The 14,986-nt window shown below is 46.0% G+C and overlaps 1 protein-coding gene and 1 non-coding gene across 2 annotated transcripts; one reads left to right on the top strand and one right to left on the bottom strand.

Moving 5' to 3' along the window:
• Positions 1-2,560: 2,560 nt before the first annotated feature.
• LOC123120506 (mRNA turnover protein 4 homolog) lies at positions 2,561-5,521 on the bottom strand. The gene is made up of 8 exons (XM_044540518.1): positions 5,344-5,521; positions 4,901-5,069; positions 4,462-4,552; positions 4,319-4,377; positions 4,155-4,215; positions 3,432-3,522; positions 3,272-3,348; positions 2,561-2,825 (listed from the first exon to the last, which is right to left on the bottom strand). Exons 1-8 carry the CDS (start codon positions 5,369-5,371, stop codon positions 2,697-2,699), a joined length of 705 nt encoding a protein of 234 aa, XP_044396453.1. The 5' UTR covers positions 5,372-5,521; the 3' UTR covers positions 2,561-2,696.
• Positions 5,522-7,081: 1,560 nt separating this feature from the next.
• Positions 7,082-7,155, top strand: TRNAI-AAU (transfer RNA isoleucine (anticodon AAU)). Its single transcript has one exon. It is a non-coding gene; the product is annotated as a tRNA-Ile (tRNA).
• The last annotated feature ends 7,831 nt before the right edge of the window (positions 7,156-14,986 follow it).

Genomic DNA, 14,986 nt, shown 5'->3' with positions numbered 1-14,986 from the left:
AGAGCTGGGCACAGCCACAAGCTTGCTAGTACAGTACGAGAGAAGAAGTAATCACCTCGCAAAAAAAAAGAAAAAAAAGTAATCAAGCCACCACCACCGGATTAATCTCGGGGTTTGACAAGTGCACTTCTGGCCTCACATGAAACTCTATTGGCTTTTATTTATTTTAGAATAATAACCTACTGTATCATTGTCGTCGTGCATGCATAGTGCTGCCTTGCACCCCCACAAGGATGTTTCCTTGTCCCTGCGACCGCCACCGCCTACATTATTTTAGAAAAGAAGGAATATCTCCGGCCTCTGCATCTGAACGATGCATACGGTCAATTTATTAATTATTAATACAAGACCTTACAAAGTCGTACAACAGTAAGACCAAAGCCACCATCTTCGCAACCTCTGTCGCTACTCTTATCTAACTGATGAAGGGGTGCTGATGGTCTGGGCCTAATACCAAACAGACCTCGCAGCCAAACCTAACATCTAAGACCTGAGGTCCCAACCAGGACGCCTGCCGGGTATGGGCACCCACCAGTCCGGCGTGCTCCTCAACCAGGACGTCTGCCGGGTATGAGGCCGCCACAGCCACCTGCCACATATCCATCTTCAGAGCTGTACTGTTGCATCGGCCTGCCCGGTCTCGCTGCCGCCGACACCACCACGACGCCAGACAGTGTCGACCTCCTGCGCGTGTCCGTCACCACACATCTGACGCCAAGCCTCCGCTGCTCCATGCCGCCAAGAGCCGCCGCCAAGAATATATAGAAAGAAACACCGCTCCACCGAAAGGGAGGCAGCACATCCCCACCCCTCACCTGCAGACCCTTCCATCCGGTCCCAATGTCCTTGGCGTCGCCTCCAGGAAGATTACGGTGCACGGGGCGCCGCCGACGCCCGATCCGCATCGGATCTTGGGCTTTCACCCGGACATGGGTCAGAGTGAAGAGATGGTGCCCTCAGCAGCGCCCCCAAGGAGAAAGCGGCGCCAAAAAGCGGCGTCGCCGCTGCCAGCCAGCCAAGGCGGCCAAGGTTTCCCCCGGACACCAATCTGCTCCACCAGAACACACCGGAGGTGGATCCGGCAAGATCCAAACCAAACCGGGGACTGGGAAGGGATGCATGGAAGGGAAGGGGGCAATACCTCCAGATCTGGCACGCCTGCGGCTCGCCGTCCTCACGGCCGAACCCTCAGGCACGCTGCACGCCACGCCAGCAGGGGCCGCCGCCCTGGATCCGATGGCCTCCGTGAAGAAGAAGCGCCGAAGACCCCGTCGCCACCTTCCCCGGCGCCCGCGCGGGCTTTCCCGGCGGTCGTCTCCGGTGGCGGCGAGGGGGTGGGGGAGGTGGCGGGGGAAAACCCTAGACTCCCCCGAGTCGCCCTAGGGGTGACGCGAGGGACGGGAGGGACGTGATTCAGCTAATAGCGGTTTTCTTTTTGCTAGTAATCGTCGCAAGCTTATGACCGCCTACATACATTCCGTCCAACTCGTCATGTGGCGGCGGCCAGCTCCTCCGCGTTGCGTGAGCCCCGCGGGGTGCAGCCTGTACTATATGTCTGTCTCGATGCATGTTGTTCAGCCAGTGGCGGAGCTTGGGACACATCTTAAGAGGGGCAAATGGGCTAGGGGGCAACCAACATCGAGTTGAGGCTAGATTTCTATGAATCTATGGGCAATTTACTCATGATAATATGAACAAATCTCCTGGGCAGGGGGGCGATGGCCCAGGTTGATCTCCACTAAGCTCCACCACTGGTTCAGCGGACGCCCGCCTCCCTGACTGACGTCGATGCCGCAGGAGACGCTGACGGCGGCGTGATGAGGGTACACGCAGGAGAGAGAGAGAGAGAGAGAGGAGCGCGCGCTCAAGGAAAGAAGGGTTTAGCATAGCTCTGTCACCATCATCACGTTATGGCGCGGCGTAGTGCATTAGCCCATCATTCTCTGGATCGGTGGCCTACGCTGTGGGGTGCTGTCCCAGTTGATGTTCTTTCAAGAGTTACTGGATCTCGTTGTTACCAGCCAGTGACTATTGCGGTATTGGAAACCTTGTATGGCGAGGATGTTTACAGGTGCCCCTATACCTACTGCCCGTTCGTTGTATTTTCAAGCTCCGAGGGACGACTAAGAGAGCCGGTATGGTTTTCGATGTAATTTTATTTTTTACATGTCATTCTGTGTCTTGTTGTCCTTCGATTGTATTCATAATAATCAGAAATAACAATGCCCTTTGGGTGCCTTTTCTAAGATCCACGAGAAGGAAAACACCGAACCCAACCTAGACTAGAGCAAAAGATACAACACAAGGCATTGAAGCGAGAACTGTCCACTGCAAAACTTGAAACATGGTTGTTGCTAACATGGTTGCATAACAACAGGACCCAACTCGACTAGACCACCGCGACTGCAACACAAACATCAGAGGGACGGATCCACCAGCAGCCTTGAGCCGAACCACTTGCAGCACAAGTATAGGCGCAACATATTAGTTTACGGAGGGAGTACAACGGAGAAGAGGCCAAGGAAGAAGATCAACCTATAATAGTAGCTCGCAAAAATACTGGCACTCAACAATATGCCCAACTGGGTCAGATCATATATTTGAGATTCCTGTCGAATTAAGGGTACAAAGGCATGGCACAAAACCGTCTGAACACAGCTAGACAACAAGCACGCCACCATGATAATCCAACAACCTTAAGAAGACTCGTCAGCTTCCTCACCTCCCAGGTGCGCCAAGCCTTCCTTGTACACTTCAAAGTCATCGGACGACCAGCGGCAGACAAGGTACAGTCGGAACGTCGCCATCTTCGTCCCAAGCACGCGCTGCCACAAGGAAATCAAATGGGTCTCAGTGCAAAGAAACAGATCGACAGTTTGCACAACAAGGGTAGACATGCTTCCAGAGTGTTATCAAGGATTAAAATGTGGTATTCTGGAACAGACCAATGAAGTACTATATGAAACTCCATCAAGTGAACAATGAACAATCTGCCTCTATGTTTTGCCAAACCTAGCTAACATATGGCATTACTGGGGAACTATACTGCTGCTTCCCATAGGCACATGATCAGTATTCTGGGACAGACCAATGAAGTACTATATGAAGCTCTATCAAGTGAACAATCTGCCTCTATGTTTTGCCAAACCTAGCTAACATATGGCATTACTGGGAAACTATACTGCTGCTTCCCATAGGCACATGATCAGTATCTGTCTTGTTATTTTTTGAACTAATATGTCGGTAACACTGCACAATATCCCATGCATACCAGAGTGTGTGCTGCTTCTGGTGAAAGGGGCTTTCCTTCTTCACATACTACATGATCTGCAACCAATTCAACAACACCTGCACCAACAACGGTCAACTTTATTAGTTCCAACCATTTTGCTTGGTAGCTTCAAGCACCTGAGTGCAAGGGAACTACAAACCTTTGTTTAGGCGAACTGGCAGTCCTTGTTTGCGCAGAAAGGGTTCCATTTCATGTGAAAACTGTTCCAGAGGGCCTTCCTTTAGCTCAACCTGAGGCATCAAAAAGTTCCAGAGTTTGTTATAGCCAACTCATACAAGAAACCACTAGTGCTATTTAACAGAAGAATAACACAACTTCAGACTAACACTCATTGTTATACCCTATCCAGGGCATAAACAGTTTTTACCAATGGGTAATCGCTAAAGTGAATCTACACAGGAAGGATGTCGACCTTCATTTCACAAAGTCATACTCCCTCTGTTCCGTGTTATAGGGCATGTAATTTTTTTCATGCAATTACTAATAGAAGGCATCCCATCAATCTCATGCCAATTCTACCAAAAATACCCACACCAGCTGTTACAAAGTTTTTGCATGAACCGATGCGGCGTCAGGAAAACTGGCGCAATAACTTAATCCCCAGAATTATCATGCAGTTACTTCTAGATTTCCCATCTCCCCACAATCTGCAGCAAGAAAGGCCAGCATAACATGTGTCTGCTTTAGGAAGACCAACATTTAATTAGGGGTAAGATTCGAACGATTGCACCCTTTAGGCCTGTCAGGATTTGCAAAATAAGTACTCTCTATATCAGAACAGAGGGAGTCCTACCAGCTTATCATTGTCTAACCGAACTAAAAGCTTGACCAGAGTCCATGAACATGGAAGCAAAAGTAATACCGTTTGAGTCGCAATACTTCCTGTCCTCGCAAAATCATTCGCCTCAAATTCTCGGAATAATCTGCACACAGGATTTATGATCATAACTTTACTAGAGCCACACCAAGTATGTAAGCAAGCATTAGCAATAATGTGCAAAGCTAAAAACTATAAGACAGGGCTACCTCTCGACATCATCCCTTGGGAGATTTGTAAATAACAATCCAGAAGCACCTTGAAGGAACTAGATAGAGAAAAATTGCTGTCAGCAAAAACCTCACAAGAATGGTGTGGATTACACTTATAACAGTGGCAAAGGATGAATCACCTTGGAGAGTTTATGCAGGCCTGTCTTAGCTTCATCAGCAGGTGACCGCCCCAATGCTATCTGCATGACCTTCTTTCCAGCAAGGAATATCCTGAGAAAAAAAACAATACTTACAAGTTATAAAATTGGCCTACAAATTTTGCAGCATAAACCACCAGTAAAGCTTAAGCACTAACTAGCATGGTGTGTGTTCTATATGCACCATAGTTGTGACCTGTCACTTTATCAGGGTTTCAAGGCACTGTCCAGCAAAACAAAGCAGCATGCACCAACGAGCTGAAGCAAATTGTGTTGATTCAAGCCAAAAAGCATTTGCAAACATGTCATTGTTGTTTAGGAAAAGGTTGAAAACCAACCATATTCCGAATTGCTCTTGGATAGAGGACTTGAACACAGCATAAGAGATAACTAGTAGTAGCAAATAAAGAGGGGAACCTACCGGCTAGAGGACTTGAGTTGGTCCCTGAGGTCCTTGAGCTTCTGGTTCCTCATGTTGTTGTAGGTGAAGACATAGGCGCTGCTGTGGCGCTCAATCGCGTCTTTGATCTCCGTGACCACCTTGCCCTTCCGCTCTAGCCCCGGCTTCTTCTTGGTCTTTGACAGGGTGACTGCGCCCATCATCAAAACATCCAAATTTCGAGCATGAGACGACAAAACAAGAAAAGAAAAATGACATCGTCGCTCGCCGAAACTTGGGTTTCAATTCTTGCCTAGCAGTTCAGCACATATTTAGGTTCCATATGAGCACCATTGGCTGTTGGAACTAATCCAGATACACAAGTTTGGTCAGCCAAACTTGGTCGAATCCAGGAGACGGAAAAGGAAGCGGGTAGAGGCAGGAGGGGGGGATTGAGGGCAGCGGAACAGAGCGAGTGAACTGACCTGAGCGATTGCGCTTGGATTTCGGCATGGCGGAGGCTTGGTTTCGTCTTCCTTGGCTGCTGTCCTGGGAGCAGCGGCGGCGGCGGGCGGTGCCTAAGTTTCTAGGGTTTAGAGAGGGTTCGCTCTCTTGTCCTGCCTCGGCTTTTGTTTTGTGCTGCGCCGCTCGACGAAGGGGAGAGACCGCAGGCCTGGCCGGAGTTGGACTATAACAGGCCTAGTAGAGAGCCCGACTGTCCCATTCGCACTTAGCCTGGCCCATTAATCCTTACGAACAAAATTTCATGTCTAGCAGCCATGTGGGCTTGTCATGTTGATGTCACGCACGTTTTTTTCTTTAATTTTGTTTATTTTATTTTGAAAAATACAAAATACATATATTACAAAGGTTACCGTTTTTTCAAGTGTTCATCCATATTTTAAAAATGTTCATGTGGTGTAAAAAAAATGTTCGCTAAACTTTTAGAGAATGTTTATACCACTAAAAGATTGTATTGTATGTGACATTTAGTAAATGTTCATGGGTTTCAAAAAATGCATGTCATATTTTTGAAAAATGCTATACAATGTCAAAAAAAATTGTGTAATTAAACCATGTTTTGTACTATCAACAAAGACGTACCACACATTTAAAAGTGTCGACATGTTTCAAAAATTTGTTTATGACATTTATAAAAAATGTTTATACAATGTAAAAAGGCGTCGCATAGTTAAAGAAAAATGTTTCATATCATTCAACAAAATATTTGAATGCGTATTTGAAATTTTTTTAACATGTACTCAAGAAATTTTAATCATGGTCGGTTTTAATCGATTCGGGGCTACAGCCAGGTGAGACACGTAGCATTTGTACAGTTGATTGCTAAGACCTACCAGTTAGAAACAACATAAACCTGTCCGCTCTCCTGTTTCTTTGTATATATATCATGTGAATCACTAAAACCACATATGCCTTTTTTTAGCTTGTGGGTCTGATCCACATTCAAATGCCCAAGGTTAATAGTAGTATAAATTAATTCATTCACAAAAAAGTAAAGTAATAAAGTAATTAATGTTGTATGGAGCGGCTCATGAGATGGGTCGCCATCCCTGATGTGGATGGGTGACTAGATATGCTGTGTTTGGCGACACGAAACGACCACGCAGGTCAGTCGCCCACTCACTCGCTCTCCTCTCATCAATCCCAACAGTGCACGCAACTCCGTCCAACTTGCGATAGGTCTCCCTCCAGACGCTCGTGTACAAGATATGTGCTCATGTCACTGGAGGATCACTAGCTAGCGTAGAAGCCATGGTCTCCGGAGGTGGCCAGGCCCAGACGCCGTCGTCTGCTCCGGCGGCAGAGTACGGCAGCAGGCTGCCGCAGATGGTGGACGATGAGAGGAGCTACAAGTCGCACGGGGAGCTCATGCTGCTGCTATTCGTCGTCGTCTTTGCGCTCCTCTTCGCTTCTGTCTTCCTCTTCCTCTGGTTGAGACGAAGGAGGGACCGGCGGCGGTGACCGGACGATGGTCCAGGACTTGAGGGGTTGTCTTCGTCGATCATGTGGCGCGACCGATAGATCTTTTACTTGTACTATATCAAGCCACAAACTTGTACCAGTTTGGAGCTTTATTATTTCGAATTTGAGGGTAATCTCGCTCTAAAAACAATTTTAAACCTTGCATAGTTTGTAGTTAAAACTGTTCTTGCGTTAGTCAAGCTATTTTAAATAAAGGGAATTTCACACTGCCTTCGCATTGGCCTATTAGCTCAGCTGGTTAGAGCGTCGTGCTAATAACGCGAAGGTCGCAGGTTCGAGACCTGCATGGGCCATTGTTTTTCTACAGTCTCTAGCCACAATTTTTCGACCTCATAGTGGACTTTCTTTCCATTTGTTTCATGCAATTACATCTGTTCCAATTCCTCTATCCGCAATGCGGTTCACAACTCTCATGTAAACATACAAAAACAGATTAAACCATTAGTCAATGAACCGTCGGCAGATACCAACTCAGCAGTTGCTATTCGCTGCATCCTGCTTACTCTAAGAGCAGCTAGAGCCACGGACAATAAATCCGACCCCTCAAATACCTACAACTACCCTAATCCTTGTCGAGGATGTTCACTATCTACGTGTCCGGGTACATGGGCGGCAGCCATAGCTGCGCCTCCCCGGCTGCTCCGCGTCGGCCTCCGCTTCCACCTTGTTGAACAGCGTGTCGGTCACCGCCAGTTCTCGCCGGATGAACTGTCGATTGGCCCCACATGTGGCGCGACCGATAGATCTTTTACTTGTACTATCAAGCCACAAATTTGTACCAGTTTGGAGCTTTATTAATTCGAATTTGAGGGTAATCTCGCTCTAAAAACAAATTTAAACCTTGCATAGTTCGTACTTAAAACTGTTCTTGCGTTATTCAGGATAGTATGAATAATGTAAATTTCACGTTGCTATCACATTGGCCTATTAGCTCAGCTGGTTAGAGCGTCGCGCTAATAACGCGAAGGTCGCAGGTTCGAGGGCCATTACACCTGTTCCTTTCCTTCTGTCGCAATGCAGTTCACAACTCTGATGTAAACATACAAAAACCAGCAGTCTATGTCGGAAAAACGGCTTTGCAAGCCGGCGCGGACGGTCGCAGAGGCAGACCCACCCAAACGGACCCGTATAAATCGATATTCGCGGAATATACTCTTTACGGGTCGCTGCCGCCGGTCCGCAAATATCAATACCACATCATAAAAATACAACAATACAAAATAATTATTTAGAAAAAATATCAATACCAACACAATACAACAATCATCCACATTACAAATAATTATTCAAATCACCGAAGCAAACTAAATAATGCAATATAAAACTTGTCCGTCTGAAGAAAAGCTCTAATGCGGTTAGGGTCTCTAGCTGGTTTGACACGGCTACCCACATTGTCGTAGAAGAACTCCAAGTTCATGCCTCTCTCATCTTCGAGAATCATATTGTGAAGGATAACACAACATGTCATGATGTTTTTCAAGGTCCGCTTGTCCCAAAAACGAGCAGGACCACGAACAATGGCAAACCTAGATTGCAAAACCCCGAATGCTCTTTCAATGTATTTTCGGGCTGCCTCTTGCACCCATGCGAATTCACATTGTTTTTTAGTTTTGGATTCTTTGATGCTCTTGACAAATGTGCACCAAGGTGGGTATATACCATCTGCAAGATAGTGCCCTTTTGTGTATTCATGTCCATTGATAGTGTAGTTGCAAGCAGAAGCATCACCACTAGCAAGCCTAACAAACAAATGAGACCGTTGCAACATATTGATATCGTTGAGAGTGCCCGGCATACCAAAAAAGCAATGCCAAATCCATAAATCCTCCGATACTACGTCATCTAGCACAATTGTTGCATCACGAGACTTGCCACAATACATTCCCTGCCATGCCTTCGGGCAATTTTTTCAAGTCCAATGCATACAATCAATGCTACCTAGCATGCCAGGCCAACCTCTCCTCTCATTAGTTGCCATCAATTTTTTTGTGTCATCCTCGTTGAGTGCCCAAAGATATTCAGGACCAAAGACACGGATGATCACTTTGGCAAACCTACGCACCGACTCAATTGTGGTATCTTCACCAATGCGAAGGTACTCATCGGCATAGTCAGCTGGAACGCCATATGCAATCACCCGCATAGCTACCGAGATTTTTTGATATGCACTAAATCCCTTCAAGCCCGCGTCATTTCTTCTTTGAGTAAAATACCGACAATTTGCCTCGCAAGGTTGAACAATTTTCACAAAGGACGATCGGCGCATTGGTACCTTCTCCGGAAGAGGTGCGGTGGATATGTTGGATTCTCCGCGAAGTAGTCTTGCATCAACATCTCGTTCCCGAGATGGCGATTTCGAGGAATGCAAAGACTCCCGACGGTCGATCCTCGCCGCCTCTTTCGGTTCTCGCCTTCGTGCTCCTTCTGTTGGGAATCGTAGCATAATTTAAAATTTTCCTACGCTCACCAAGATGCATCTATGGAGTCTACTAGCAACGAGGGGAAAGGAGTGCATCTACATACCCTTGTAGATCGCGAGCGGAAGCGTTCCAATGAACGTGGATGACGGAGTCGTACTCGCCGTGATCCAAATCACCGATGACCGAGTGCCGAACGGACGGCACCTCCGCGTTCAACACACGTACGGTGCAGCGACGTCTCCTCCTTCTTGATCCAGCAAGGGGGAAGGAGAGGTTGATGGAGATCCAGCAGCACGACGGCGTGGTGGTGGATGTAGCGGGTCTCCGGCAGGGCTTCGCCAAGCTTCTGCGAGAGAGAGAGAGAGAGAGAGAGGTGTTGCAGGGGAGGAGGGAGGCGCCCAAGGCTGTAGGTTGCTGCCCTCCCTCCCCCCACTATTTATAGGACCCCTGGGGGGGCAGCCCTTGGGAGATCAGATCTCCAAGGGGGGCGGCGGCCAAGTGGGGGGGAAGGGGTGCCTTGCCCCCCAAGGCAAGGGGGAAGCTCCCCCCTAGGGTTCCCAACCCTAGGCGCATGGGGGGAGGCCCAAGGGGGGCGCCCCAGCCCACTAAGGGCTGGTTCCCTTCCACTTTCAGCCCACGGGGCCCTCCGGGATAGGTGGCCCCGCCCGGTGGACCCCCGGGACCCTTCCGGTGGTCCCGGTACAATACCGGTAACCCCCGAAACTTTCCCGGTGGCCGAAACTTGACTTCCTATATATAATTCTTCACCTCCGGACCATTCCGGAGCCTCTCGTGACGTCCGGGATCTCATCCGGGACTCCGAACAACTTTCGGGTTTCCGCATACATATATCTCTACAACCCTAGCGTCACCGGACCTTAAGTGTGTAGACCCTACGGGTTCGGGAGACATGCAGACATGACCGAGACGCCTCTCCGGTCAATAACCAACAGCGGGATCTGGATACCCATGTTGGCTCCCACATGTTCCACGATGATCTCATCGGATGAACCACGGTGTCGAGGATTCAATCAATCCGTATGCAATTCCCTTTGTCAATCGGTATGTTACTTGCCCGAGATTCGATCGTCGGTATCCCAATACCTTGTTCAATCTCGTTACCGGCAAGTCTCTTTACTCGTACCGCAATGCATGATCCCATGACTAATGCCTTAGTCACATTGAGCTCATTATGATGATGCATTACCGAGTGGGCCCAGAGATACCTCTCCGTCACACGGAGTGACAAATCCCAGTCTCGATCCGTGCCAACCCAACAGACACTTTCGGAGATACCCGTAATGCACCTTTATAGTCACCCAGTTACGTTGTGACGTTTGGCACACCCAAAGCACTCCTACGGTATCCGGGAGTTGCACGATCTCATGGTCTAAGGAAAATATACTTGACATTGGAAAAGCTCTAGCAAACGAAACTACACGATCTTTTATGCTATGCTTAGGATTGGGTCTTGTCCATCACATCATTCTCCTAATGATGTGATCCCGTTATCAATGACATCCAATGTCCATAGTCAGGAAACCATGACTATCTGTTGATCAACGAGCTAGTCAACTAGAGGCTTACTAGGGACAGGTTGTGGTCTATGTATTCACACATGTATTACGATTTCCGGACAATACAATTATAGCATGAATAATAGACAATTACCATGAACAAAGAAATATAATAATAACCATTTATTATTGCCTCTAGGGCATATTTCCAACAGTCTCCCACTTGCACTAGAGTCAATAATCTAGTTCACATCACCATGTGATTAACACTCACTGGTCACATCACCATGTGACCAACATCTAAAGAGTTTACTAGAGTCAACAATCTAGTTTACATCACTATGTGATTATCACTCAATGTGTTCTGGTTTGGTCATGTTATGCTTGTGAGAGAGGTTATTAGTCAACGGGTCTGAACCTTTCAGAACCGTGTGCTTTACGAATATCTATGTCATCTTGTGGATGCTACCACGCGCTATTTGGAGCCATTTCAAATAATTGCTCTACTATACGAATCCGGTTTACTACTCAGAGTCATCCGGATTAGTGTCAAAGTTCGCATCGACGTAACCCTTTACGACGAACTCCTTTCCACCTCCATAATCGAGAAAATTCCTTAATCCACTAGGTACTAAGGATAAGTTCGACCGCTGTCATGAGATCCTTTCCCGGATCACCATTGTACCCTCTTGACCAACTCATGGCAAGGCACACTACATGTGCGGTACACAGCATAGCATACTATAGAGCCTATGTCTAAAGCATAGGGGACGACCTTCGTCCTTTCTCTATCTTCCGCTGTGGTCAGGTCTTGAGTCTCACTCAATACTCACACCTTGCAACACAGCCAAGAACTCCTTCTTTGCTGATCTATTTTGAACTCTTTCAAAATCATGTCAAGGTGTGCTGTCTTTTGAAAGTATCATGAGGCGTCTTGATCTATCTCTATGGATCTTGATGCCCAATATGTAAGCAGCTTTATCCAGGTCTTCCTTTGAAAAACTCCTTTCAAACAACCCTTTATGCTTTCCAGAAATTTTACATCATTTCGGATCAACAATATGTCATTCACATATACTTATCAGAAATGTTGTAGTGCTCCCACTCACTTTATTGTAAATACAAGTTTCTAACAAACTTTGTATAAACCCAAAAACTTTGATCACTCCATCAAAGCGTATATTCTGACTCCGAGATGCTTGCTCTAATCCATGGAAGGATCGCTGGAGCTAGCATACCTTTTAGCATCCTTAGGATCGACAAAACCTTTCTGATTGTATCACATACAACCTTTCCTTACGAAAACTGATAAGGAAACTTGTTTTGACATCCATCTGCCAGATTTCATAAATGCAGCTAATGCTAACATGATTCCGACGGACCTAAGCACCGCTACGGATGAGAAAAACTCATCGTAGTCAACTCCTTGAACTTGTGAAAATACTCTTTGCCACAAGTCGAGCTTCATAGACGGTAACATTACCGTCCATGTCCGTCTTCTTCTTAAAGATCCATTTATCTCAATGGCTTGCCGATCATCGGGCAAGTTCACCAAAGTCCATGCTTTGTTTTGATACATGGATTCTATCTCGGATTTCATGGCCTCGAGCCATTCGTCGGAATATGGGCCCACCATCGCTTCTCCATAGCTCGTAGGTTCATTGTTGTCTAGCAACATGACTTCCAAGACAGGATCACGCATTACTCTGAAGTAGTGCGCATCCTCGTCGTCCTACGAGGTTTGGTAGTGACTTGATCCGAAGTTTCATGATCACTATCATAAGCTTCCACTTCAATTGGTGTAGGTGCCACAGGAACAATTTCCTGTGCCCTGCTACACACTAGTTGAAGCGACGGTTCAATAACCTTATCAAGTCTCCACCATCCTCCCACTCAATTCTTTCGAGAGAAACTTTTCCTCGAGAAAGGACTCGTTTCTAGAAGCAATTACTTTTGCTTCCAGATCTGAAATAGGAGGTATACCCAACTGTTTTTGGGTATTCTATGAAGATGCATTTATCCGCTTTGGGTTCGAGCTTATCAGCCTGAAACTTTTTCACATAAGCATCGTAGCCCCAAAGTTTTAAGAAACGACAACTTAGGTTTCTATAAACGGTGTCGTCTCAACGGAATTGCATGGTGCCCCTTTTAAAGTGAATGCGGTTGTCTCTAATGCCTAACCCATAAACGACAGTGGTAATTTGATAAGAAACATCATGGTATGCACCATATCCAATAGGGTGCAGTTATGATGTTCGGACACACCATCACACTATGGTGTTCCAGGCGGTATTAATTGTGAAACACTTTCCACAATGTCTCAATTGTGTGCCAAACTCGTATCTCAGATACTCATCTCTATGATCATATCACAGACATTTTATCCTCTTGTCACGACGATCTTCAACTTCACTCTGAAATTACTTGAACCTTTCAATAATTCAGATTACTGTTTCATCAAGTAAATACACTCAACATCTACTCAGATCATCTGTGAAGTAAGAACATAACGATATCCACTGCATGCCTCAGCACTCATTGGACTGCGTACATCAAAATGTATTACTTCCAATAAGTTGCTCTCTTGTTCCATCTTACTGAAAACGAGGACTTTCAGTCATCTTGCCCATGTGGTATGATTTGCATGTCTCAAGTGATTCATAATCAAGTGAGTCCAAACGATCCATCTGCATGGAGTTTCTTCATGCATATATACCAATAGACATGGTTCGCATGTCTCAATCTTTTCAAAACGAGTGAGTCCAAAGATCCATCTATATGGAGCTTCTTCATGCGTTTTATACCAATATGACTCAAGTGGCAGTGCCACAAGTATGTGGTACTATCATTACTATCTTATATCTTTTGGCACGAACATGTGTATCATGGTGATCGAGATTCATTTCAGGTGCAAGACCATTGAAGGTATTATTCAAATAAACAGAGTAACCATTATTCTCCTTAAATGAATAACCGTTTTGCGGTAAACATAATCCAATCATGTTCAACGCAAACACCAAATCTCGATGGTAGAGGGAGCATGCGATGCTTGATCACATCAACCTTGGAAACACTTCCAACACATATCGTCATCTCACCTTTAGCTAGTCTCCATTTATTCCGCAGCTTTTATTTCGAGTTACTAACACTTAGCAACCGAACCAGTATCTAATACCCTGGTGCTGCTAGGAGTACTAGTAAAGTACACATTCATATAACGTATATCCAATATACTTCTGTCGACCTTGCCTGCCTTCTCATCTACCAAGTATCTAGGGTAGTACTGCTTCAGTGACCGTTCCTCTCATTACAGAAGCACTTAGTCTCGGGTTTGGGTTCAACCTTGGGATTCTTCACTAGAGCAGCAAACGACTTGCTGTTTCATGAAGTATCCCTTTTGCCCTTGCCCTTCTTAAACTAGTGGTTTTACTAACCATCAACAATTGATGCTCCTTCTTGATTTCTACTCTCGCGGTGTCAAACATCGCGAATAGCTCAAGGATCATCATAATTATCCTTGATATGTTATAATTCATCACGAAGCTCTACTAGCTTGGTGGCAGTGACTATGGAGAACTATCACTATCTCATCTGGGAGATTAACTCCCACTCGATTCAAGCGATTGTGGCACTCAGACAATCTGAGCACACGCTCAACGATTGAGCTTTTCTCCCTTAGTTTGCAGGCTTAAGAAACTTGTCAGAGGTCTCATACCTCTTGACGTGGGCACTAATCTGAAATCCCAATTTCGTCTTCGGAACATCTCACATGTTCTGCGACGTTTCAAAAAGGTCTTTGGTGCCACAATTCTAAACCGCACTGAACTATCACGTAGTCATCAAAACGTGTATGTCAGATGTTTCGTAACATCTACAGACGACGCTGAGGTTCAGCACACCGAGCAGTGCATTAAGGACATAAGCCTTCTGTGCAGCAATGAGGACAATCCTCAGTTTACGGACCCAGTCCGCATAATTGCTACTACCAACTTTCAACTAAATTTTCTCTAGGAACATATCTTAACCAGTAGAACTAAAGCGCAAGCTATGACATAATTTGCAAATACCTATTTGACTATGTTCATGATAATGAAGTTCATCTGATTATGAACTCCCACTCAGATAGACATCCCTCTAGTCATCTAAGTGAAACATGATCCGAGTTTAACTAGGCCGTGTCCGATCAT

This window comes from Triticum aestivum, chromosome 5D, assembly GCF_018294505.1.
Source record: "Triticum aestivum cultivar Chinese Spring chromosome 5D, IWGSC CS RefSeq v2.1, whole genome shotgun sequence".
Classification (NCBI taxonomy): domain Eukaryota; kingdom Viridiplantae; phylum Streptophyta; class Magnoliopsida; order Poales; family Poaceae; genus Triticum; species Triticum aestivum.
This window is presented reverse-complemented; position numbering and strand designations above follow the sequence as displayed.